Source organism: Lytechinus variegatus, chromosome 3, assembly GCF_018143015.1.
Source record: "Lytechinus variegatus isolate NC3 chromosome 3, Lvar_3.0, whole genome shotgun sequence".
Taxonomy (NCBI): domain Eukaryota; kingdom Metazoa; phylum Echinodermata; class Echinoidea; order Temnopleuroida; family Toxopneustidae; genus Lytechinus; species Lytechinus variegatus.
This window is the reverse complement of record NC_054742.1, coordinates 46,183,575-46,211,001: the sequence shown is the minus strand read 5'-3', so window position 1 is coordinate 46,211,001 and position 27,427 is coordinate 46,183,575. Positions and strand designations below refer to the sequence as shown.

Below are 27,427 nucleotides of genomic sequence, written 5' to 3'. Positions count from 1 at the left end.
AGAAGATTGATGAATCAGACAGGTGACTATTAATTGATTGAATGGTTTATTTACTCCAAAGGCTGAATTACATTCAGTTTACAAATGGTATATACAGACAGAAAAGATATACAACTTGGAATAAAATAGGCACATATCAAAATGAAATTATTCTACAAAATAATTATACATAGATATGAAAGTAATTGAAATACCCAGAATGATAAGAAAGCCTCAGAGGTAGAATAAAGTACATTTAGTGAGAACATGTTTGAATGCAAGACAAAATTAAATAAGAGGAAGAGAGGGAGACAGGAACAAAGTTAAAGAGATTGGGTAATTAATAAAGATGGGAAAAAATTATCGGAAATAGTAATTATAATGCAACAAATGTAAAACTAAGGAAGAAACAAATTACATTGGGATACATTTTTCTAAGTCAGTGCAACGAAAGGAATTCAGAACAGTTCAACAATTACGGAAAATGACATCTTGAATAACATCATTTAGAATTGTTTTGACATTCAAGTACTGTTTATGCAGGAAATAAGTATGAAATTGTCCAGGTAGGTATGATTTGTCATAATGAAATAATATTTTGCCATTCATGGTTATATCCTACAAGCCAATTAGCACTGACACTTTTTCCCCACCCATTGTACTTCCCATTTGTTACATCCTTTTTGTTTGTATATACATCATACTCCATCAAATGTACATCAAAAGCATAAATTTGCACTGTTTCCAATGACAGATCACTCCAGCTTCAATGAAAAGATATCCAACTTACAGTGGAAGCCCATCTTTGATTTGGTAAGCCTTCATGTGACTCCTGCGGTTGTATTTACATTTCTCATCCATCTGATTGTATAGAAGTGGTGGACGTGCGTTCTTGACCATACTCATCAGGTCAATGTCTGCCCAATGTGGTCCTTCCTTCACACTCTTATGAGTGTATATTACAGGTGTGTAGAGTGGAAAATCCGTCTGGTGAGTGGAGGAAAACAAAGTAGAAGCATTAATTATGAACATGGATGTCAACCATTCTCACAATTTTAGGGGCTTTGATCATTTGACTGAACAAGATATTGCTAAAATTGATTGGATATTGATTTTGAGTAACACTGTGTTGTTAAGCTATGTGATCAATCGTAATTTCAACAGCAAATTAGCAATTAAGAAACTATAACAACAACTTAACTAAGACTTTATGATGCAAGAAACAGACCAGTGACCAATTTCAAATTTGTAATTGATAGCATGGATTTTAATGACCTAAGTTTACATGCAAACAGGGGGGCGTTTCATCAACATTTTTGTCCGACAAGTTGTCAGATCTGACATCTTTCCTTGATTTTGATTGGCTGAGAAGCACTATTACTATGGTAACTGTCGGAAAACATGGGACTTGTCGGATAAAACGTCTGAGATGTCCTTTCATGAAATGCTCCCCTGATACCACTAAAAGACTTACTTCCCAAGGAACTTTGTTATCTGGGACAGGAAATCTTCGAAGAGCGGTCCCAGGGTACGGACTGGCTCGAGACTTTTTATGGATCATGATTCCTAAAGCTTCGATGGAGACGGGCACTTCAAATCTACGTTCTTCCTCAGCAATGTCTAGGGATTCTGCAAACACGAAAAGAGAGGATGAACTTAGCGGCTGGAGTGGAATGGATTTAAACACTTGGTGAATTTTTACCTAGAAAAGTCCTATTAGGAATTTAAAAAGAGTCAATATTACACAATTTTCTCAACATGAAGTGCTCTCACAAAAACAATGTCCTTAGAACTTGATGAATTGTTCAACAGTTTCTTGGATATGCATGCCTTGAATAAGGATATGTCTTAAAATCTTTGTGTTTACCTTCTCTGCTTTTAATCTCTTTGAGTTTTGGTGGTGCCAATTTGCCCTCCACGTTACCACCACGTGAAAGAGCACTGATGATCCAATCAAGGGCATCATTGGTACGTTCCATCTAAAATGGAAAAAAAAGGGAAAGAGCAGTAGTAATAGTAGTTACTGGGAAAACCACAAAAATAAATACACATTTGATGATGCAGAAATACTCTACTGAATATACTTCTGTGAAACCTGATTCAGTTACCACATTCAGATGACAACATGAAGACAACCTGCTCACAAAGACCACTTGTCACACTGAGTGTTTTTCATATAAAAGGTTACAGTGTAAATGTAGAGGCAAAGGATCATATGCCACAAGGCATCATTCTTGGAAGAGAATTTTAAAAAAAAATATTGTTTTAGTAGCTTTTAACAGCTGGCCGTAAAAATCATTGGACTACAGAGCTCGGCACAGTATTGTTTATTTCAGTATTTGATAATTAGCTGTAATATGGCAATATGGCAATAGATAGTATACTCAAATATTTTCGAAAATGTCATGATGTTCACTATTTCATCTGAAGCTAAGGCTAACATACAAAACGGGCATAATTTTTATGACATATCCACATTTTCCTGGAGAATTGGATTTATAAGTAATGGGGAAAATATCTGTTGTTTTTAATTTTATGACCTGACCTGAAAGATTCATTGAATTTCAAGACAGAATTCTCCCCAAAACATTAAACCTTCATATTTTTTTTTCAATTATCCTGTGAATTGATATATCTAATGACACCAAGATCACGTAGTCGGAGATATTTCAATGTCAGAATTCTTTGACATTATCCTTGTATCGTGCAGCCCTGCATTAGATAACTGGCAAATCATTTCAGGAAATCCTCCAACGGGTGGGCTAAATACCCTTTTTTCAATGGGAAATCCAACCCAAGTAAAAACTTGTTTTTAGAGGAAAAAGAAAAATCAGACAAGTTTATAGGTGAAAGTTTGAACAACACAACATTTTATGACAAAGTCTGGATTTCCCTTTAATAAGTGAAAAATCTTTTCAATATAAAGGTATATGAATTATTTACCCTGTCTTCAAGTCTGGTTAGTCTATCTTCAAAGGCTTTTCCTCCAAGATGTCCTGATTTACCCTTTTGAGTCTCAGCATCATCAAACACCTGGTCTAGTTTCATTGTCATGTCTTCAACTCTGTGAAAAACAAAAACATCGAAAAACACGACACCCGAAAAATGAGAAACAAAACACACTGTAAATATCCAACACTGAACAGAAATGCCATTGAAAAACTTGTACATATATTTTTCTTATTTAAATTGTATCATTATCCCTTGTTTGAAGGTTTGTGACCTTTTTACATGGAAATTATCACTAAATTCCTCAAACTGCCAATGCAATGAACAGTTTAAAATATCAGTCATATTTTTCATTCATATTGGCAAATTTTATCTTAACAATTTAAAAGCCCTTTTTCAATATTTACTTCACATACATCTCCTTTAATGTGATTCTACCACTGCAAAGCAAAAAAATATGTATAAAGAGAGAGGGAAAACAGAGAAAGTATATATCGTTGGGACATACAAAACGATAAATACGGTAATAACAATAATAATGAGGCTGATCTAAAAAAAATCTATAATTTTTTTGTCATAAAAGGGCATATATAACTAACCTATCACCAGCTACTTTGACCCTTTCATTGAGATCCTGTTGAACCAATACTCTTTGCTTAGCTGTGTAGTTATCTGAATTGATGCCTTCCCACAGAACAAGTGTCTTCTTTTCTTGATCCGTCAATGATTGCTCTATCAAGAGGGGTTAATGAGGGAAAATCAATGTGAATGGAGGTACGCTGATGGTCTCACTCTGTTGCAAGTGAAAAGATCCAGTAAAACAATTATTTGTTGTAAGAATTAGTGATGATGATAATGGTGATGATAATGATGATGATGATGATGGTGATGATGATGGTGATGATGATGATGATAATAATGAAGATAATGATGGTGATGATGACGATGATCAAGATCAAGATAATGACGAAACTGATGGCAGGGAAACCAATCTTTTATGTTTAAACAATGCCGTATTTTGAGAAGGCATTTTTGATGAAAATGCACTATTTTCAACTTTTATGCAATAGCATGTGTATTACATTTTTAAAGGTATTTTGTTAAACCACAGAGTATTTCCATAATAAAACAAAATAAATACTGTAAACAGGAACAGTTGGCATATTGTGATGATCAAGATGATGATGATAATTATGTTGTTGATTCTAATAATTAAAAACTCAAAAGCTTACCATTTGCAAGATTATTTTCTAATTTGTTTTCTCATTGTAAAAAGTCTCCTTCAATTCCAATAATTCCTAATTTCCTTATATTTAGACACTCATTGTTTGTAGTACCCTTAAAATGGCATTGTTTAATCATTTAATATGCTTCTTAACATTTTTAAAAATGTTAATGTGAAGATAAATTCATCATTATTTGCGTAAGAAACACATTCCTTTATATATTTGTACAGGCATTTTTAGAAATACACATAAAAGAATGTGCATTTTCACAAGGGTGCCGGCAAAAACTGGAAAGTACGTTTTGCTTTAAGACAGCTCCAACAATGAAAGACAGTCCGATATGGATCACTCAATTCTCATCAAGTTAGGATGTATTGCAACTGAACGTTTCATACCAATATACTACAATCAATCTCAAGTAAAGTTCAATAAACATGCTTACTGAGCTCAGGTATCTGCCAACTGGTACATGTATGGCAGCAGCATCGGAGGATAAAGCGTATCGTATAGAAGAAATGAGAGATGATGATGAACGGCGGTATGAGAGGGGGGCGGTTGAAGTATTCCTTGATCAGGTCGTAGCGCTGAAACTTCCAGAAGGTATCTGTGTTGTCCTGGATGGCCGAGAAAGTATAACTGCACAAGAAAATGGGAGAATATTGATTTTGTTGATATGATTTTGGAAAGAGTGAAAATGAAATGGAAAAGAGATGAAGGTAACATGCATATTGAAGAGGTGTGTATTTGCCAGACTGGTCAAGTCACACATATTATGTGTGAGACTCCCAAAGTACGGTATCATGCTCATCCCCACAAAAGCTCTTTCTCATCATTACGTCTTAACCTCTTCACATATCATTGCTGAGCTGTCAAAATCTTGTATCTCCAAAAAAAAAACTGTTTTCTTTCTAGACGATACTGACCTGAACATGGCAATGAGTAGATTAAGGAGTAGGACATTACTGATCATCATATAACCGGCTAACAGAATGATACCAATCCAAGAATGTTGGGGACATGGATTGAAGTCCACACCATCAACTAAGGTTGCATTGTCTGTGCAGTCAGAGCCTATATAGAAACAGAGCAAAAATAGGTTATTATACATTTATTCTACCAGACTGAAATTTTGAAATGACAGTGTAATTCAAATGCTTTATTTTTCATCGTTAACTCAATGCCTTCTTACAAGCAGAAATTTTATTTCTTATAAGAAAAAATAAATAATAAAAATACCTGTATAAAACAAAATAATCTACAGTTCCACTGTATTCATCAACTTAGTTCAGTTTCTTTCTATAAACACTAAGCTTTTAACAGATAATCATTTTTTTGACTCCACCCTTTCTACTTTTCACTGCATTAAGAAAGCAAATAATCACATCGAAACAACTGTAAGAAAAGAGAGCAGTATAATTATGCACTGAAAATTCAAGAGAACACAATATATCAGCATATCATAATTATCAACCTCAAAAAGATAACAAATGCGATTTATCATAAATTATCTATTTTCAATTGTATACTATTCCCAACGTAGATGTGCAATACGGATCTTGTTACATACATTTTACTAAAACCTGTTTGAAATGAATTGAATATCGGTATCAGCTTACCTTCAATGACCTCCAGGAAGAGTTCTCCAAAGATCTGAAAGTATGACCTCATGAGGATTCCTCTCATGATAACACTGATATTGGTCTCATCAGGGAAGAGAATAGCCTGGGATGCGATCCCGTAACCGATGAGAAACACAGCCAAGATGGCAATGAAGAAGATCAAATCAACCATCTAACAGGGCAAGTAAAACCAGATTTAGATATTAGAGCAGGAGACTATAAAAACAAAATACAACTGCCATCAAATAGTACTGAAACGCTAAATAATTTTTGTAAGCCACTCTAAGAAATTTGTATAAGGCAGCGGATTTAGCGAATATGATTGTAGATTCATCATCTGTTTTCATAACTATAGGCAGACAAACAAAAACGTTTTATTTCCTGTATCTTTTCTCTATTACATTAAGAGAACAAACCTTGACAAGCCAACAGCCTCCTGTGTATCCCACACATCAACCACAAGACAGCTACTAGCTATATTTTTCATATCGGTTTTATTTGTATTTCTAAAGAGATGTGGAATGAAATAAACTGAATGAATGAAAATGACATGAATTTTAGCAATGACTCCATTCTCAATTCAGAAAAAAATGGAATTATGAAACAACAATCCCTGTACTAACATGTTTCCTTAAAGTCTTTGACTAATAAATTTTCTAATTTTTACAAGGTTTTAAAACACACAGATCACAACATTCCTGTATTCAATAAATGAATGTGGTACAACCTTGTTCAAACTTGATGTGACAAAGTTGAACATTTACGTTGTTCATCAAAAAGCTCTGCATTTCATTGTAAACACAGCATGTAAAAAGTTTTACAAGCCCAAGACATCGTAATTGAATTGAGGTTCTAACAAGATGGCAATTCACAGCCAAATGAAATTAGGATGATGCCAAATTTTTTTTTCATATGATGTTCTGACTTTTTCTACCCAAATTTGTGTCAACTTTGTAACCCACTGAACCCTAATGCTAAGATAACTCAGTTTAGGGTGTGTATTATACTGAAATATAATCACTTTAAACATATTTGATTTCATTAGAAAACAGCTATTTGTAGCTAGGCTACATAGCACATATCTTGCGTCTCTTACAACATATTTTTTCACACCCCATATCCCATTAACTTTGTCCACAAAATGTCCCCACACTTTGTTGCTAGATTTGTTGCAAAGTTTTGTTGGCGGGCTTTGCCACAGCATGAAGAGCATCTCTAAGTTTAACTAACCATCCTTTGGATCATGATAAGCTTTGGTCCCAGTTGCTTGCTGATGGAAAAGATGTGAAGCAGTCGAATACAGAAGAGGATGAGGTTCAACGAAAGAACAACATGACCTGCTTCAGAGAAGCCACTAAACCGTAAGATCTCCCCAACTGCAAAGGATGTCAGGGTCGCAAGGTCAAGTAAGTTCCAGTAGTCAGTGATCCATGCAATGAGACGGCTCTTCCAAGTGCTGCTTTCACCTTGAGCAATCTGTGTGAAAGAAAAAGAAAAAGAAAAGAGTATTTGCTTTCAGACTAATGACACCATTGCGACTTTGACCTACACTCAAGTGTACTAAGAGCAAGATAAAATAAAAACGTTAAATATTCTTTTCGAAGTTCATTTTCTTTCCTGTTAGTTTTTCCATTTTCTCTTTGATGGAATGATGAACACCTTTGAAAATCTGTCAGATCTTAATGATTTGACAATATATCTCATTTATTATATCCACTTAAATATGAAAATATGATTACAGTATGATGTCATTAATACCAAAGGTACAATTTGTATTCACAAAATAAGACAAAAGCATGTTATGAGTCAAAAGAGCAAAAGAAGCTACAAGCAAACAGATTAAGACATTGCGAATAAGAAATGTTGGCAGACTCAAATGCATCAGAATTGCAGATATATAGTTCAATTTTTTTTATACTTTCAAGTTGCCATTACCTGTCTAAACTCCTCAGTGAATAAAGAAATAACCCAGACGATGAGGACGTACTCAAAGATTTCCTTCTCAAATTTGCCAAGGATGACATAGCTGTACAGCACCAAGAAGACAATGTAGGACAACTGTAATGGCAAAAGTTTTGGAGAAAACATTGAGTGGAAAGAGAGGGAGAAATGAGTCAGAAAGAATGGGGAAAGAGAAAAAGCAAAGTAAATTACATTTTAATTTTGTCACCTTAACTAACAAGAGACTGTCGCAATGAATACTTTCATTAGAATACACATTTAAACACTGGATAACCAGAAATAGAATACTGAGAAATAGCAAGAGTAATATTTATCTTTTCTATAATAGATATCAGTCAGATTTTGCAATTTTTTCATATTGGGTACGCAAAAAATGATCTCCCACATACTTGTAATGTCATAGATTACAGTACAACCAATGCCTGAATACATACCACATTATGTCTGAAAGTGATCATGGGCGCATCGTAGAAGAACTTGAATCTTTGCCACCACGAGAGTTCTTTGCCACTGTCTCTGATGTCAAGGCGAGCATTCATAAGGCTGAATGTATCTTCATCTTTTTCCTCCTCTGACTTTGGCTTAGCAGCATGGCCGTTCTTGTTCTCAAGTAACCTGAAATAAAAAGACATTATTAAAGACTTACAATGACAACGATAATGGTAACAAAAATGATAATAATGAAGGTGTTGGTGAATATTAATATGAAGGTGATGATAATGATGGTAGTAGTGCAGGGGGATAATGAAGATGATGATGAGTTTGATGATGATAATGATGACGACAATGACTATGATGATAACGATGGCGATGACAATGAAGAAGATGATGATAATGATTGAAGACGATGGCGATGATGAAGATGATGATGATGATGAAGATGAGGAGGAGGAGGAGTTTGATGATGGTATTGGATTAGGCAATGATGATGAGGACAGCAATGATGAGGAGGAGGAAGACGAGTTTGATGCTGCTGTTGGCCATGGTAATAGTAATAATGAAGTGTTTATTAATGATTGACATAAAGATGCTGTTATGATGGCGGTGGTGATAGTGACCTTTTTTCTTACAAACATGAAAAAAGTACAATTCGGGAGCAAAAGAAAAGAAATTCACTTTGACAAACTCAGATACACTTTGAATCAGTTTCCAGAATATTCCATCACTGATCTGGTAACATGGTATGATACTGACCTGGTCTGGCTTGCCATTCCACTGTCACCGCTCTCAGAAGGAGGTTGGACAACAACTCCCATCTCAATACTCTTATTCCTTGGATCACCTTCAGGTACAAAGACATCATCCTGAACAAGGCAAACAGATGAATGAGAAGAGTGAACTGAAATATGCAGACATTACTCTCAGAAAATGAAATATTGGGTTACCTGATTGGCGGTTGAATAGTGGAAATGAACAAATATGATGATTGTGTAAAAATATATCCATGGTTTTTTTTTCAAGGGGGAAAAAGCAATCTTCTTTTTGGTTGTAAGGTATGGTGTGTATTCACAACAAGGTTACCTCTCGCAATAACAAAAGGAAAGAAAATATCTCTATATCTGTAAGAAAATATCTCTAAGTACCAACATTTTTTCTTTTGCAAAACTTATTTATTTTGTCCTTGGTTCTCAGAACTGTTCTCTCTCAGTTGTAAAACATACATTTTAATTCAATCAAATCCTTCTTTGGCAAAATAGGGAAATTCAGCTTACTATATCAAAACTGAACTTTTTTATATGCATAAACATTCACAATGCAATAAATGTGAAGCTATGATTGAAATTGTAATCATAGTTCAAATTATTGCATTGTTCGTGTTAAGACTTAATTTGTGGAAATAAATCCACAATTTACCTTTTGAAGTAAACATGAATTTTGAATTATCATTTAGATATGAAAAATAAATGCTAGTTGACATAAATGATAATGAAGATCTACATGCTACATAAAGAATTGAAACAATTACTCTAAGAGTAGCACAAGAGCTTTATACATGTGTAAAAAACTACATACTACACAAAGGGACAGATTTTATTCTAATGAAAATACAAAAATGGACAATGTTTATTCTACTTACAACTGATTTAGCAGCCAGCTTCTCCTTCTTGCTGCTTAGTCTCTTCTCAAGCTCTGCTTGTTCTTCATCACCCTCATCTTCACGGAATTTCACCAAAAAATATATCAATGGCGGGAACAAGGTACACATCCATAGCTACACCAATGAGATAGAAACAAAAAAATATATCAATGGCTGTAATAATATACACATTTACAGCTACACCAAGGAAATATAAACAAATCAGTGTAGTGCATAATTATGATTATGAATGATTCTCTAATAAAGTGAGAAAACCAAGACAGTGTACCAGTATACACCAAAGCCTGGCCAAAAAGATTTATCAGACATTTACTATTGTGACAAAATAGGTCAAATAAAGAATTTATTTGCTTGACAAGATGATCAAAATGAAAACATGATTACGTTTTAACCTTAGCTCACTCATACACAATATATTTCAGTGCTTGCCTTGAACAACCATCGATTTGTCAAACTTTCATAGGTCTGATATTAAACTTAAATCGAAATAATCTGTAAGAACAGATTATGCAAAACATGTGTCATATACGCATCATGAATCAAATTTATCTTGAGTCGGACAGCTTCCTCTGGTCCCAAGAAATAAAAATAAGAATATATCATGGAAATTACCTGAAATGGACTGGTCTCATCCGATATTTTACCCATCCAGATTTGAGTGAGAAGATTCTGTACTCCCGAGTGTGCAATGAAGTTCTTGTCCAATGCCTCCACAGCCATGTTAAGGCAGGTAGAATTACCCCAGAATGGAAGCTCACAGACCAGAAGCAAGGCTGAACGTTCTTCATCCTCCACATAGCACTCATTCAGAACGCCTATGGCTAACTCTTCATAGGTTCTTAGAGGAATACAAGATGAATGCAGGTTGAATACAAGATGAATGCAGGTTGATATCAGAATGGCAATGAAGTATTTCTAGACTCACTATATAGAATTCAAATAACAGTGAATACTTTTTTTCATAAATTCATAAGCAGCAATTCTGTTTAATTCAGCATAACAGCAATTTTTGATTGCTTCGTATCACTTTTAATATGATATTGTTACTCACCTCCGTACTGCTCTTTGAGCATTTGTCTTCAAATGGATCTACTTGAATTTATTCCTATATTCTTCAGGATTATGATTATCATCATTGTTTTGATTTTTTCTTTACATTTATCATCACTATCATGCATAAACATCATCAAACCACCACCACCACCACCACCACAACCATCACCATCATCATACCAGCACCATCAATAGGTCAGGTGTTCGCCTCTGTGTCTCCCGTACTAACAGGGTACTTTTAAGTAGTCATTTGTCCCCAATTCTCAACATGTGTTTCATAGTACAGTTATCAGATAGAATGGGGAATTGCAATTAGCTTACTATGAACCCCGCCCCCTTTTAATACTCCTTCACCTTTAATTTACCTTCTCGCAATACTCGTTACACCCCCCTCCGGATTCGGGCTGGAGATGGAATCACAAACCAATTAATACTTGAATAATTAATCAATTTATATACCTTTGCAATTGTATTTATTCTATCATATTTGAAATTTCCATATACAGCATTTTGTATGTGTATGTAATCTCACGGTATTGTAAGTCTATTCATTCTGTGTATGTGCATATGTATTTGTAATTTTGTAAACCCGATGTGAAAGGAATTTCCTACACAGGACAATAAACACATTCAATTAAATCATCATCATCATCATCACCAACAACATTATCATCATCATCATCACTATCACTAAATTAAAAGTCACTGCAACTTCACTTACTCTGCGTGTGCTATCATGTTATCGATCTGGTCCGAGTCGTCTTCCTTGTCGGCCATTCCCTTGAGCATCTTGCTTGCTGCTAGTGCGGATGCTATGGATTCCCTGCCTTCCTCCCAGAACAGCTTGGCCATATCATGCCAATTCTGCAGGATGGCATAGATGAAGAGTTCACGGAGAGGATACTCAAACTGGTTGGTCTGCACATTCCTATTCATGTCTGAAAGCAAAACAGATAGAGCTTAGATTAATATAGTGATTGATGACATTAATCCAGATAAAACTGATTATTATAATTATTATAAAACTCACTGAATCATATGCACAGGGTTTGCATTCTTTGTTTCTTTCATTATAGAGCCCTTATTTTCATTTTATTTTCATACATATAGAAATAGAAACAGCTCAAAGCAGATAATATAAATGATGGAAAAAATACATAGTTTGGAGTGGCCTTTCTTTATAATGCTGTTCGAGACTACATTTTCATAACACAATAAGAAAAATAACTTTTATATCTTTACATATATTAGTAAGTTTCTATTAAAATTCAAAATAATAAAGAAACTCTTATTCTGATATACATGTAGAATGAGAAAGCAAAAAAAATAAAGAAAATTGCAACATTCTGAGTACTAAAAACAATGTTTAAAAATCATAATGAATGTGGTAAAGACATTTCAATATGTTACTAAACTATGAAAATGGCATACATGCAGTGTGAAAATATTCATGTTGAAAGGTAATTGAATATGTTACTATCCTCCTAACAACTAATTGAATAATATAGACAATGTTTGCATACGTGCACTTGATTCAAGTATTTTTCCTTACTAATAATCATGACTTTATTCTTTTCAATGTTTCTTAACTGCAGCTAAACTTCATTGAAACAAATTATATAGATATTAAAAATGCATTTTTTTTGCACCATCAAAAAATGATCTGACTGGATTTGAATGTAGATATTACTCTCAAAGCAAATTATAGCATGCAGGACAACTAATATGTAACACATTCAAATTTTAATGACTTTACATGTGAAAGTAATAGTGATCGTAGCATGCAAATAAGAACGAATCCATCCAATGTGGCAAAGTGCTTTTATGATCATTAATTAGTAATAAAACGTTAGTACATATAAACAATGATGAAAACAGAAAAAAAAATAAAGCATATTCTTAAATCAATCTTCTTTTCCTCAAAGGTGGCATTTTAATTGATTTTATTATGATGCATAAAATATAAGCTGGTTGTAAATTAAAATAAGAGAGAAGTTTTCCAAATGAAAACAAAATCATAAATGATACTTATGACAAGACGGTCCTGAGCATGTGATATTGTTTGCACTTATGAGGAAAGCCAACATTAGAATTATAATGATGTATTATTTAGATTTCAAAATGTAAATAAAACAAAAGATGCTTAAAAACATGATGCAGTTGCAGTAGCATTCCTTTCATTGATACTGGAAAAAAATACTCATGCCAATCTTTCAACCTTTTAAAGGGTTTGTCACATTTCCAACACGCGCAAGGACTGAGCGTCGACACCCGGCTAAACCTTGAGAAAATATGACACAAGTAATTTTCAATTAAAACATTTGATATTGTTTTAAGAAATTAGCCAATTGTTTGTCTAAAAGACAATATAAGCTATTGAGAAAAATAGCAAAGTGAACTTTTGGATAGCCAAACATAAATTATGCTCTCATCAGATCTGGCATTCAGCTCTTACAGGCTGGGAATCATGAATAAGGCTTTTTCAAAGACAATTAAACAGAAAAATATCAGCAAACCAAAGTTTTATCACTTAGGATACCCACACTTAACCAGATTTAAAGGTAAGCCATGGCTTACAAAGTGAAACCTACAGTGTAAGCTCAGAAATGAGACTAATATCATAAACTGTTATTGGTGAGATACAGACTTGTTTTATCCCGTAAAAGAACTACATGTAATTCACCCTTTCTTTGTGGCCTGCTAATCATCCCAACTAAGTATATGCAATATTACATTTTCGAAAATTCAAGTGCATTATGAAAATACATGCATGGCCCATTACTATTCTATGCAAAGATATACACAAACTTATCAATATTTCATAGTCGCCACTTTTGAACCTGTGAACTATAAATTCTTTAGCTAAATTTACATTTGGTAAATGTGTTTTGATGGATTACATACACCCCTGATGAACTAACTACACATGTGAGTTATATTCATTATGGATGACAACATTACCTCTGGATTTACATGTACCTCTAATAATACATGGTACTGAAAAATTAAATATTCCAGGAAATTGGATGTCATCATGAGGAAATTTCAATCTAATTTATAAGCATGAATCTCAAGTAAAACAATTTATGGTCCCTGTCTTCCAATTTTTACATAGTACATGCATGTCCCACACAAAAATAGTACTTTGTGCTTAAAATGAACCCCAAATTCAGAAATGTAGCTTATAAGCTGTAGAGTTAAACAAATCCTAAAATTCATTCTGGATAACTTATTGTGGATTGTGAAGTGGACGGTCACTTATGACCAAACAATGAAATGGGCAAACATAATGTACACAAAAGGAATGTAAAACCGTAACAAGATCAACCATTATCTTTTTTTTTCTTTTAACATCCCAAAATAGTTATTTCATAACCAAAAGATAAACCTAAATATAAAATGATGTATCTACATGTATATCATTTCAAGCCTTGTCACTTGGGGTGCTTTTATTTGCTCCTTTTTCAAAAACAAATTGCAACCTTGGTCACTAAAACAAAGCCCTAAATAGCTGCTTTCTTTCATATCTACTGTAGACCACTGCCTTTGATACAAACCAAATAAACCAATATCCAAGCAATGAAAAACCTGTATCATCCAACTGAATAAATGACTCAAACCTTGATAACCACGAGAAGGCTAGAATGAATGTATGAACCCCAAGTTATCAGAGATATTACCATCTACAAGATATTACCATCTACACGGAAACCTGTATCAATATCTATAGGTTCATCTTCGGGAAGGAATTTCATCTCTATGTGTTCTTGGATTGTGGCCAAAGGCACTTGCAGGTAGAATAAAGCAGGATTAAGAACAGCAAACACGTAAAAAACAGTTTTAGACACAAATGGTTCACACTTCATGCACAAGGGAATCTCTATTAAACTGCCATCTAAATACAAACAGGCATAAAGTTTTCATTAAAGAAATACTGAATTGTGAAAGATAAAGAACCATGAAGGCATATCATCCCTGGGGTACCAGACCTTGTGTTAATGTTTCCAATCTGGGGCAAATACATATATTTTTTTAAATGAATATATATAGTATATGACTTCGTCAAGTGATGTGTAGACCATCTTTTCATTTGAATGATGAAGCCACTAGATACTACAGAAATCCCATTGGATACAGTGTTATGGAACAATGTTTTCTTTCCCCCTTCCAATCATTCAACTCTTTTGCGCTACAAGGTCTGTCGACTCAGAATCAATAAATTGGGGATTTTCACCAAGTATTAACAACAAAAGCTGGATTAAAAGGATGCATTGATATAGATGTAAAAAGACTAAATAACATGTAATTGACACAAAAGTAACTATCTATTTATAATTTCATTCACTGCAATAGTGCTGTATGCATGACAAGAAGTATCAAACAGAATAGGAACTGAACTCACTTGCTGGCATCATGGCATTTCCAAAACTGGCTAGCCCTTCTTCCACAGAGAATGGATCGACCCTGGGTGTGGCACCGGTTTCGTTCTCATCATCTTCCTCATCGGTTGATGACTCATCATCACTGGTGTCATCAAATGCTTCATTTCGTTTGGACTTGTCTTGCCTGATGTCATCTTCCGATAGAACGTATACCCCTGGATCTCGCAGGTAGAGCGGCTGGTAAGTGTCGAACATCAGATCTCGGATAACCTTGCCAACGTGCTCAAGATTGAACTTGATATTGGAGTACTAAATGTAAAAAAGACAGGTACCAAAGAGAGTAACATTTTGAACTGATGGATTCTCGCCTCAAAGCAATTGACAGTTATACCTGCACCACGACTAGATTATTATACACTTCTTCAATTTTCACATAATGACCCATGTGACATTTGATATTGATTTTGTGACCCCCAAATCAAATCATTATCTTCATTCCAATATGCGATAGGAATATTGTACTTCATGAAAACAGTGATGATATATATATATACATGTATGTAATATATAAGTCTGTTCAATATTTACAAGCTCAAAAATATATGAGCATGAATGGATTTTAAAAAAATGATTTTTATCGAATACAAATTTTCATCACTTAATTGACCTTGACCCAGTGACCTAAAATACTATCGATGATTAGTGATACTCATAAATTGGATCAATACACTTTTGAACCTATTTTTTTTTTTTAATTCAAGATGAAAATTTCAAAATGTCGCATTCAGAAAAGTACATATATGTACAGTATGTCTTAGTTATGCTTTCAAGGCAAGACAAATTGAGATCATGCATGACATAGCCAATTTGCTAAAACTTGTTATCTGATATTGTATTGCTGCATATAAGCAATACCGAGATACCAGGAAAATATATTTACTACTTTAAGAAGCTACCATTTCGACCTCATAACCCAGTTTGCTACAAACATATGTACTTCACAGGACACTATCATCACAATAGCATATGCTTCTGTTTTCATTTGTAGGATCCTTTGAGCCTTTTAGATGGCAGAAGGAAATTGCACTACATCCGTTTTTCAAGGTAAATACTTGTGTCAATACCAATTATTACCATTTGTCAGATGTGTAAAAACCTAAATTGAGAAATCTAAAACCAAGTGGTGAGATTTAAACAAAGAGAAAATCAATAACTCCATACCTTTCCTCTGTATTTCTCCAACTGTTCATAAAGAAGTGAATTTGACCGAATCTGTAAAACACAAAATAGAGAAATAAATAAATTAATTTATACTTCAGATTCAGCTTCAGTATTCTTATATAGCAATATGATTAAAAATTGATTATCAAAGCCAAATTCCTAGCTGGTAATGTATCGAATTTGCAAGAGAACTAACATACAAATTCTTCTAGATGATATTTCATATACCATTCAACTGCACAGTATGTTTTTAGTTTTAACATGATTCATATCTGTGATATTTCATTAGGCCTTTCTTTCTTGAAGCTTCCAGCACTTAATCAATTTTAAGTGAAAATTTGTCAAAACTAATAAGCTGTTTCATTCCATCATTTGAACAAGAATTTCATTGGCTAATTCTTAATCGATAATAAACAAAGATCTCTTAATTTTGTCAATAGCTCTAAAAAAAATAGATCGAATACAAATGTTGCAAAAAGTAAATCAGATCATTTGCCAATTTCAAATGAAAAGGACTGATATTAAGATCTAAAATTGACTTGCAAATTGATCCTATGTTTCCTCCAAATGCCACTTTATGCAAGTCAACTGCAACAAAGGTACTTTACACACAAATTTACAATATCTTATCATACAAAATAATATTTATATGCAGAATATTTATGATTAGAACATGTATATTTTTGTTTATATATCTTATGAATAGTATATTTTAGAAAATTGAACCTGATTTCTTTTGTTCATTTCATGATCCAATAGAATTATTTAGACCGAGGATTAAGATTTAAAGTTTCATAGCCAAACTATGAAAAATCATACAAATTAAATCTCATCAATTCGAGTTACCTCGTTGTAAAGAATGGTCATTTCCTTGATGGTCAAGTATTCCTTCAGATTGACCCCTTGCTCTAAGAAGAGTTCAATGAAATTGACCTGATTATTCACCAAGGCATAGCGCAAGGATTCATTCAGTTGTCCTTTCTGTAGGCAAAATAAAAAATAGCATGTGATACCAATGCAATTCCATAGAATAACCAAGAGAACCTTTCTGTATGTTTGTCTCTCATTTCCCTTTGTAGAACTGCTCAAGCAATGATAATTTCTAAACATTACAAATTTTCAAATGAAGAAGAAAACACAGACAAATCATTTCATGAAGTTTCGTATACTGTGGTCGGACTACTTATTTCATGGAATTGTCCACAAGTCCTATGAAATGGAATTACCAATAAAAACAGTTACAATAAAGTCTGTCTTGCAATACATGTCTAATCAAAATCAGACTGAGAAGTGTATTTTTCCACGAAGCATTAGATTATTATATGGTATGCAAGATTCAATGCGATTTTCGATAAATAATGAAATCTCAATATTCATGACTGAAAAAATGCTGATTGTCTGTCAAGAATTTCAGGGCACTATTTCATTAATTTTTTTAAAAGGCAAATTTCATGTTGACTGTTTTTTTGTTGATGACAAAAGCATTTGTTCCTGATGAAAAAGTCTTGGCTAAACAGGACCAAGACCAGTACATAGATCCAGGAATTGGTCTTACCCCCCACTCTCTATCATCAGTGAAGATCTCTCGTTTGGCAACGTCCACACGGTTCCAGATCAGAGCTAGCCTCAGCTGGTCTTGGATCCTTCCCTTGTTAGCTGTGAAAAAATAAGGTTCAAATATATATCATACACTTATTCTTCATGCACAATATGCCAGTTTGAATTGATAAATTTCAAAGTCTAATTCTGACGGTGTATTGATGAGGTCCTAGGTTGGTAGGATGTTAGTAAACACAAGCAAGTAATAGCAAAAGACCAACGTGTGCGACAAGTGACATGAGCATTTGAAGGAGTAGTTTGATACGTAAGGTTTGAAATGGAACAATCGACTGCCCAACTGTACATCAAATCCAATACAACTATTTCAAACTTGTTTGGCAGGGGTATGATTGGTAGCATAAAGAGCATCAAGTTAATGATAATTTTTATGATAACAAATTGGCAACTGTGGGAAAACTTCAAAACATATAGAATAAATATACCTTTAAGAAGAGCATGAAGAATAGCACCATCAATATCCATGGTGGCACTAGCCCCCAGCTCATAGACAGTGATCAGATGCTTATGCTGGATGCAGGCCTCAATACGAGTGAGGTGAAGGTCCAATTGCTTCTCACCAAACTCCTTCTGGATCATATTGGCAACTTCAACTTTGACCGTCTCTGACATAACATTCCTCACTCTGAAGAGAGAAAAAAAACATTGTTAATGTAGCTTCACTTCACGATATCAAACTAAATTAAGAATTCCTTTTCTTAATAAAAAATAACAAGGTCTATGGAGGTTAGACACATTTCAATCATCTTGGAAAGTTCATTGACTGGTATAAGAATCAATAATTCCTAAAGAAAACCAACTTGTTAATGCACCATTGCAAATCAGAATATACATCATCTAAACTTTGGGGAGGGGGTCCCCTCCCCTTCAAAAGGAATAAAAACATTAATGTACATAAGAAGGGAAAATAGTTCATACAAAGCTTTGTATTCTTTCATTTTTTCTGTCAATCACAAGAGTTCTTTATTTTGGGGTCAAACACAATGAAAAGCATTAATGTTTTAAATATACTTTCCTCTTCACTATTTTTTTTCTCCCTCTCTACCCCCTAATATCCGGTTTATTTTTGTATATTGTCATTTTTTCCCTTCTCATTCACTATCTTTCATCTCCCTCTCTGGCCGTCTCCTCATCATGCATATCTCTGTCTCACATTCCTTCTCCATTCAACGATAAAAAAACAGGATCCTGGATTTATATGGCTTCCTATGCGAGGAAAAAACATTGATATAAAGTTATTTCACATGATATGCAACAAGAAACACTATACAGTGCGTATCAAAAAAAGTTAACACTTTGAAAAAGCCCTGGGTATCAAAAAATATATAACATGTAGGTAATTTTGTCACATACAATCTTGGGTTTGGGTCTCATCTTTCCAATGAAAGTAAAAGTTTTGACATAATGCTAGACTTGAGTGAGCACTGTCCATTTTTGTAAAGCTGGCTGAAATATGTTTGCGCAGAAATGCTTATTTTCACGCTGTGTCGAGGGGAAAAGGCGAAATCAAACTTACCTTACGAAACATTTCTCATACACTTCCATTGTACTTTATGTTAATTGAAATCAAACAGCTACATTCAAGCATTTTGTAACAATTTTGCCACCCAAATTAAAATTTTAGCACTTAGTAAGCATAACCTTTACCCTTTTTGTGCCAGGTGGATCTGAGGACATAGCTGAATCTGAACAAAAGTTTATAATGGATATCTCCAGCATTTTTTCACTAAGTTTTTTATCATTTAAAGTGGGTTTACATTTCATTTTTCATTTAATACTTGTTTCTCCACACTTTTCCAAAGCTTGACAATGATAAACAAAGTGAAAATCAAACCTAAGCCATTTCATGTAAATTGCAGCTCAGTGTAAAGCAAATATCGTCATGATGGCCTCGGTGTGTGGGGAAGTGAGGTGGAGCGCAGTGGCACTCTTCGGAGTGTTTTGGGCAAGGAAACAAATTAAAAAAGGTATCTTCAAATCAATTTTACTTGCTAAATTCCATGTGTTCTTCATGATTAAAGTCTAATTTTATTCGCATAACTATTTCAAAGTTCTGCGCAAATAATTTTTCACTAACTTTTCAAAAGTAAGTGGTGCTCACTCAAGCGGAAATATTTTTCGACAGTTATATCATCATTTGCTTAAATGGACCTGTACCAATGTTAAAATGTAGAAAAATCTGCAGGATATTACATATTATGTATAATTTTACAGGATTTTTTTCTAAGTGTAAACTTTTTTTTGATATGCACTGTATATTATATAAGAAACTAAAAAATAATTACCAGTAACAAGAGAAAATGAATGGAATAGATAGGCCTATAATTGATTTTCAGTCAAATTCATGGAACTTTATGGCCACTAGCTGTTAACCCCCCACTCTCTCCCAGTCGTTGTTTATTCCTTATACATTCTCTTCCTCGATCTCTCTCCCCTTTTTGCTCTCTATATGCACTATACAAATCTCTTATCTTCTTCCAGCTCCTCTCCATCTCATCCACCATGCCCCCCATCCCTGTTCTTTCTCTGTCACTCTCTATCCCATATTCCTGTCTTTGCTTCAATCATAGCATTGCTACCAAGTCACTTGATCTACCTCTCTATCTGCATTAATCTTTCAACCGGAATTATCCATGACAAATTTGACTCCAAACAGGATATCCTTTTGCTTTACCAATGAGCTACCAACAAACAGTAAGGTGCGGTATGGCCCTGATGATAAAGCATACATACATGTACAGTGGCAAAGTCTGGACTTCATGGGGAAGCCCGATGCTGGAAAAGCTTTCCTTCACTTCACTAAAAGTATGACTGTTAATTACGTCAATGAGTTACGTACCTAAAACAAATTATTTTCCAGACTTATCTGGAATTTTCCAGATTTCCCTGACCCATACAAATCATCAGTAATACCCATTTGTCATTTTAAAAAAATACCCCAGTTGGAAATGCAGAAACAAACATGAATTGATGTGAAAAGTGGGTGTACATCAGCAATATCTGATCTGGAAGTGACTAATGATGGAAATGCCATGTCATGTTGAAGGCAGAGCCAAAAAATCAAAGTAACACATCACCACCTGCACAAATGTAACACATTAGCACATGCACAAATGTACAAGCAAAACATTGTAAACACAGTGTATTAAATGTATTTCCATGTAAATGAATATCAAATAAATTAGCCCTCACACCCCTCCAAGAACTTACATTTCTTTCTTTCCTTCTGTAGTTTTGTATTCTTTGGTATGTTGGAATGCATAGGACATGATATCTGCAGCCCTCCCTGATCCTGCAACGATGACAACAGGAGTTCCATTCCTGATGGCTTCATAAGCTGTCTGGATTGTGTTGGGTCCACCTTGCACGACCACACATACGATTGGGATGGACACAGCTGAAAATGACAGAATTGGCGAAACTTTCATGTAACAGCCAGGGATTCTTCTTTGCATTCTGTAATTTTTACTCTTTTTCACATTTTCTCCCAGTCATTTTTTATCCTCACACGTTTATAATACAGGTACTGAAAACAAATGATTTAAACACTGAAATATAATTTGATACTCATGACTGAAGCCCTGTATACATGTAGTTTCCATTAAACCCCCAAATAATAACCATGGAGGATGAACACTTCCTGGGAGTGTTACTGAACCTAGACCAAAGAAATTGAATATTAACAATACTGTAAGTTTCATTACTTTCTATCATTCACCTTACATTCTTTACATTCTACCAATCAAATGAATCCAATAATATGGAAGTGTCATGGAGTAGTGGTTCTAACTTTCGCATTTCAATCATACTCCAAGCATTTATTTCATTCAACAAGGAATGTATCGACTTTGTGCTGCACTTGACCCGGGTGAGGTGAATGGGTATCTACTACCCAGCAGAATTTATTACTTGAAGTCTTCCAGGACCCAAGACAGCACAGATACATGTACAGCCTTGGTAATATCACCGTACCAAGTATTATGTGCCGTAGAATAATAATACACATAATGTAACAGTAATATATTGACCTATTATTGATAAATGTGACTCTTTCATGACTCTTTCTTGGACTCCTTTTCATCATTTGTGACAATCTATGAATACTATACATGTACCTGCAGCATTTTAAACCACCTGACAATAAACTCCACATTGATGAATTGTGCTTCATAATATAAAGCTACATCAAAACTTTGAAATACAAGCTCTCCTTGAACACATCCTGGTATCAGAGTACAGTTATTTATTGATAGCAATAGGGCACCAGCCTTGAAATGGTCCTAATAGTCTGGTCTGTTAGCGTCAAAAATGCCCTACTTGTGGACACGGTGGACAAAAGCATGATTTTTTCTCCAGACCTTTGTTTATGTATAAGAATTAAGAATGGGGTATGCTCCAAAAAATCTGGCTGCAGGAACAGTGAAAAAATGGGTGAAAATGTCAGAATTTATGAGTTCAGATTTGTCTGATATATAGACTAGCGCTAGTGCATAACTCAATAGCAGTGCATTATTTTGCATTGGATTAGTTCTTGAATTCAGACCCTTTTTGAACAGATCTTCTGTTTGTCCTCGCACCTCAATGCACCAAATATCTGAATGAAGATGCTAACCAAGCCGAAGGGTGACGGTGGAGGGGGTTGAATGTTGGTGTGTATGTACATGTTTTGGTCTTGGGGGAAAGGTGTGCAAGACACATTTTTTGCATGTGTTGGAAATGGTGTTGCCATGGTAACAGTGTATTATTGCAAAAATAAGGTAAAAATCTTGCAGTTAGAACCACTTCCTCTGTTTTTAACCGATTCTCATGAAATTTGGCACACACATTGGTCTTGAGGTGAAGATGTCTAAGACACACTTTGTGTGTCTTTCAGAAATCTTGTTGCCATGGTAACAACATATTATATGGTGAAAATTGGGAAAAAAACTTACAATTCAAACTGCTTCATCAGTTTTCAATCAATTCTCATGAAATTTGGCACACACATTGGTATTGAAGTAAAGATGTACAAGGCACTTTTTGTGTGTGTTTCCAAAATTGTGTTGCCATGGGAACAACATATTATATGGCAAAATTTAGGTAAAAACCTTGCAATTTGAACTACATATTCAGTATTAAAAGGGAATCAAGCCTTGGTCATAATGTTGTGTGCATGGAAAAGGAGAAAAATAAGAATGGTGAAAGTTTTAAAGAAATCGGACAAGCAAAATAAAGTTATGGCTGCTTTAAAATTAAGATCCCTAAGGCTACTAGTATGTAGAATTCAAATTGGCAACTGGGTAAGTAAATTATGACAAGGGGTGAGGCCACAAGGACAACTTTCCCATAAGACTAGTAGTTATCAGGATTTTTGGTTTTCTCCTAAATCCCTATTCCATTGGGGCCGTAATATAAACCCGGTAGTATGTTTTATGTCCTCATGAAAGAAAGATATAATTTGAAGTAAAACTTTTGAAAAAAAGAAATTTTAGCTAATTAATTATTCCAGTACATGGAAGAGTGGTCCTTGCCTTCTTACATCACTATGACATCACATATGCGGTCAATTTGAAGTCTTCATGGGTATAGTGATTACCAATGTTTATAACTTTAATATGTTCACAACTTTGTTATGGTTTGTCCGATATTGTTCAAACTTTGACCTATAAACTTGTCTGATTTTTCATTTTCCTCTAAAAACAAGCGTTATTTGGGTTTGATTCCCCTTTATAACGTCATATAATAGCGCAGGGTATTAATCACCTTCAATAATATTTATAGGGTTTTTTTGGGGGGGGGGGGCGGAGAAGGTCCTTAAAAACTGACAACATAAAAATATAGAAGGTTAAAGGCCATGACCATGAGGAACTTAAACACTCTTAAAAAACACCCCTTACATTTTTTATTTGGGGGGGGGGCTTTAGAAAATTGCCACATAAAGATTAAAATGAAATTATAACGACTAAGAACTTAACCCCCCCCCCAAAAAAAAAAGGGGGGATCCTTTACACTTCAGCATATTAATTTAAAGCCTCAAATATTTAAAGCCTCCAATTAATCAATGTTTTATTTGAAGCATGAAGCAGGGGCTGTCACAGAAATATACTGAAAAAAATAAATGAAAGAAAATATAAGGCTAAAATCTATTGTGCACATAGGTATATTTTGGATATGGTATGTTACCGAGTCATGAATTTGCAAGTGAATTTCTAAAACAAGTGCAGAGATTTTTGTATATATTTATATTTCTATAATTAGTTGCATGATTAAAGGTACACTTTAAAATATGTCAGAAAAAATATACTTAGAGACAGGAAACAGAAGGAGATGGCATGGTGAAGCTCAAAATCAAGAGTGATGTGAAAGTTAAAAAGAAAGAGTAGGAACGGAATATGAATATGAATAAAAGACTGAGTAGGAGAATATAAATAAACAATGGTTAATTGGGTACTGTAAACTTTTTTTTATCAAATCAGAATGCATTAAACTTCAAATGAATGGTCTGAAGTGCAAAGGACTCTTCTTACCTTTGAAGGGGGGGGGGCATTTTCTACTAAAAAGTATATCAGCCCCCTATTTTTTCGGGGGGGGGGGTTAAGTTCCTAGTCATAATCCTTTAACTGTAATTTTTATGAGGTCATTTTCTAAAGACCCCACCCCCCCCCAAAAAAAAGAGTAATGTCTAGCTTTAAAAATGCATTGACCCCTGAGGGACAAAGGTGTAGACTGGTTTGAGCATGGGGAAGTAGAACTAAAAGTGGTATGGGAAGGGGTGCACATCTTGGGGAGGTGGAACTAAGGTTTGGAAAAACTGTTGAAAGTAGAAGGGGTACACATTTTGTTTTCCCTGCCAGTGTTGGAACTCCTCTGATTCAGCGGAAGGTTTCATATTCACCCAGTGTACCTCCAGCCTATATGCCCTTAAGGGGATGCGTTTTTTAAGAGTGTTTATCATTTTTATGTTTCTAATGGCCACTGCCTTTAACCTTCTTTGATGTCAGATTTAAAGGACTAATCCTGCCCCTTCCCCCCAAACCCAGAAATATTAATGAAGCCCCCCACATTTAATGCAGAGAAGACATTTAGAATTTAATATGAATCTTTACCCTAAGATGAATATTTCTTCCAATTTTTATGAGCACTGACTAAAAACAGGGGAAGAAGTTTGATCCACAATAAGTTTTCCTACATTTCTGGCTATCATTTGTGGCTACCCTGGTAATGCACTCTCTGCCAAATGCAAAAAAAAAAAGTTCTTGCACATCTTTACCCTAAGGCCAATGTGTGAACCAAATTTCACGAGAATTGGTTCAAAACTGATGAAGTAGTTAAAATTGCAAGTTTTTTACCTAAATTTGCCATATGATATTTTGTTACCATGACAACACAGTTTCTGAAACACACACAAAAAGTGCCTTGTACATCTTCATTACCAATGTGTGTGCCAAATTTCATGAGAATTGATTGAAAACTGATGAAGCAGTTTGAATTGTAAGTTTTTTTCCCAATTTTCACCATATAATATGTTGTTACCATGGCAACAAGATTTCTGAAAGACACACAAAAGTGTGTCTTAGACATCTTCACCTCAAGACCAATGTGTGTGCCAAATTTCATGAGAATCGGTTAAAAACAGAGGAAGTGGTTCTAACTGCAAGATTTTTACCTTATTTTTGCAATAATACACTGTTACCATGGCAACACCATTTCCAACACATGCAAAAAATGTGTCTTGCACACCTTTCCCCCAAGACCAAAACATGTACATACACACCAACATTCAACCCCCTCCACCGTCACCCTTCGGCTTGGTTAGCATCTTCATTCAGATATTTGGTGCATTGAAGTGCGAGGACAAACAGAAGATCTGTTCAAAAAGGGTCTGAATTCAAGAACTAATCCAATGCAAAATAATGCACTGCTATTGAGTTATGCACTAGCGCTAGTCTATATATCAGACAAATCTGAACTCATAAATTCTGACATTTTCACCCATTTTTTCACTGTTCCTGCAGCCAGATTTTTTGGAGCATACCCCATTCTTAATTCTTATACATAAACAAAGGTCTGGAGAAAAAATCACGCTTTTGTCCACCGTGTCCACATAATTTCGCTAACTGACCAGACTATAAGCTTTTCTTTCCAAGGTGTCAAGTTTCAGCATGTAGACACGCAAGTTTACTGGTAGTCTGACATGAAGTGTATCCAGTTCGCAGGTTGGCCATTAACATGGCTCTCAGAGTCATAAACATCTTCAAGAGAATAAGTCATGAATATGAATGATAAAATGAATTAGTCAACAGTAGAGGGTACAGGCACAAGTTCATTTATGTATATGCAAGAGGATGAGACGTGTGACATGAATTGGTTCAAATCACAAATGACCAAGCCAGCATCAACACAAAGGGGGGGGGTGACAACCTGAATATTAAAGGGATGGTACGGGCTGAAAATATTTATATCTTAATACATAGAGTAGAATTCACTGAGCAAAATGCCGAAAATTTCATCAAAATCGGATAACAAATAATCAAGTTATTGAAGTTTAAAGTTCAGCAATATTTTGTGAAAACAGTCATCATGAAAATTCATTATGTTATTACATAAAATCATATTTTTTTCATTATTTCATACTTGTGTGAATAATGTCTCCCTTATAATGAAATAAGTTGCAGCAATAGATATCCCTTGCACTAAATCAGTTGTCAATCCAATTTTTCTAGTTCTTTGAGGAAAAAATAATAATAATTTCATATAATAAAATACAAAAGAACAAGTGGGGATATGACATCATCAGCCCACCTATTGAACATTCATGACGACTGTTTTCACAAAATATTGCTAAACTTTAAAATTCAATAACTTTGTTAGTTGTTATCTGATTTTGATTAAATTTTCGGCATTTTGCTCAGTGAATACTACTCTATTTATTAAGCTATACATACTTTCAGCCCGGACCATCCCTTTAAACTCATATTCGCATGTTTATGAGTATTTTCAAATTAAAATAATGAAATGCCATAATGGTAAAGTATATTATGATTAGCATTAGTTTGAATGGTGAAGGCAATTTTCAAACAAAATATGGACTCATATTTTGGCACTTGGTATGTCAATCATACTATATCATTGTGCATAAATTTATGGATGGTTTTCTGAGCATTTTCAAATTAATATAATGAAATGCTAAAACAGTAAAGCATATTAGGATTAGGATCAGTGTGAATGGTGGAGGAAATTTAAAAAACAATATGCATTCATATTTTGGCACTTCATATGTCAATCATACATATCATCATGCATATAAATTTATGGATGGCTTTCTGAGCAGCCCCCAAGAAT

General features: G+C 34.3%; 1 protein-coding gene across 6 annotated transcripts in view; it reads right to left on the bottom strand.

Annotated features, from left to right (window-relative positions):
* Positions 1–27,427, bottom strand: part of LOC121411172 (transient receptor potential cation channel subfamily M member-like 2) — a 52,750-nt gene that overhangs the window by 4,414 nt on the left and 20,909 nt on the right. For 4 of the 6 annotated variants that reach the window (XM_041603733.1, XM_041603731.1, XM_041603732.1 and 1 more), the window contains 22 exons: positions 21,317–21,503; positions 18,532–18,731; positions 18,045–18,145; positions 17,336–17,470; positions 16,490–16,540; positions 15,289–15,577; positions 14,584–14,673; positions 11,608–11,824; positions 10,446–10,671; positions 9,813–9,947; positions 8,930–9,039; positions 8,170–8,350; positions 7,709–7,831; positions 7,004–7,249; positions 5,771–5,945; positions 5,078–5,225; positions 4,597–4,790; positions 3,528–3,660; positions 2,923–3,043; positions 1,847–1,958; positions 1,454–1,608; positions 770–966 (listed from right to left, as the gene is read on the bottom strand). In XM_041603733.1, coding sequence (XP_041459667.1) covers positions 770–966; positions 1,454–1,608; positions 1,847–1,958; positions 2,923–3,043; positions 3,528–3,660; positions 4,597–4,790; positions 5,078–5,225; positions 5,771–5,945; positions 7,004–7,249; positions 7,709–7,831; positions 8,170–8,350; positions 8,930–9,039; positions 9,813–9,947; positions 10,446–10,671; positions 11,608–11,824; positions 14,584–14,673; positions 15,289–15,577; positions 16,490–16,540; positions 17,336–17,470; positions 18,045–18,145; positions 18,532–18,731; positions 21,317–21,503 — 3,526 coding nt within the window. Of the gene's footprint in view, positions 1–769; positions 967–1,453; positions 1,609–1,846; positions 1,959–2,922; positions 3,044–3,527; positions 3,661–4,596; positions 4,791–5,077; positions 5,226–5,770; positions 5,946–7,003; positions 7,250–7,708; positions 7,832–8,169; positions 8,351–8,929; positions 9,040–9,812; positions 9,948–10,445; positions 10,672–11,607; positions 11,825–13,104; positions 13,168–14,583; positions 14,674–15,288; positions 15,578–16,489; positions 16,541–17,335; positions 17,471–18,044; positions 18,146–18,531; positions 18,732–21,316; positions 21,504–27,427 lie in introns of all 6 variants that reach the window. The other 2 variants (XM_041603734.1, XM_041603735.1) reach the window with 2 other exon arrangements.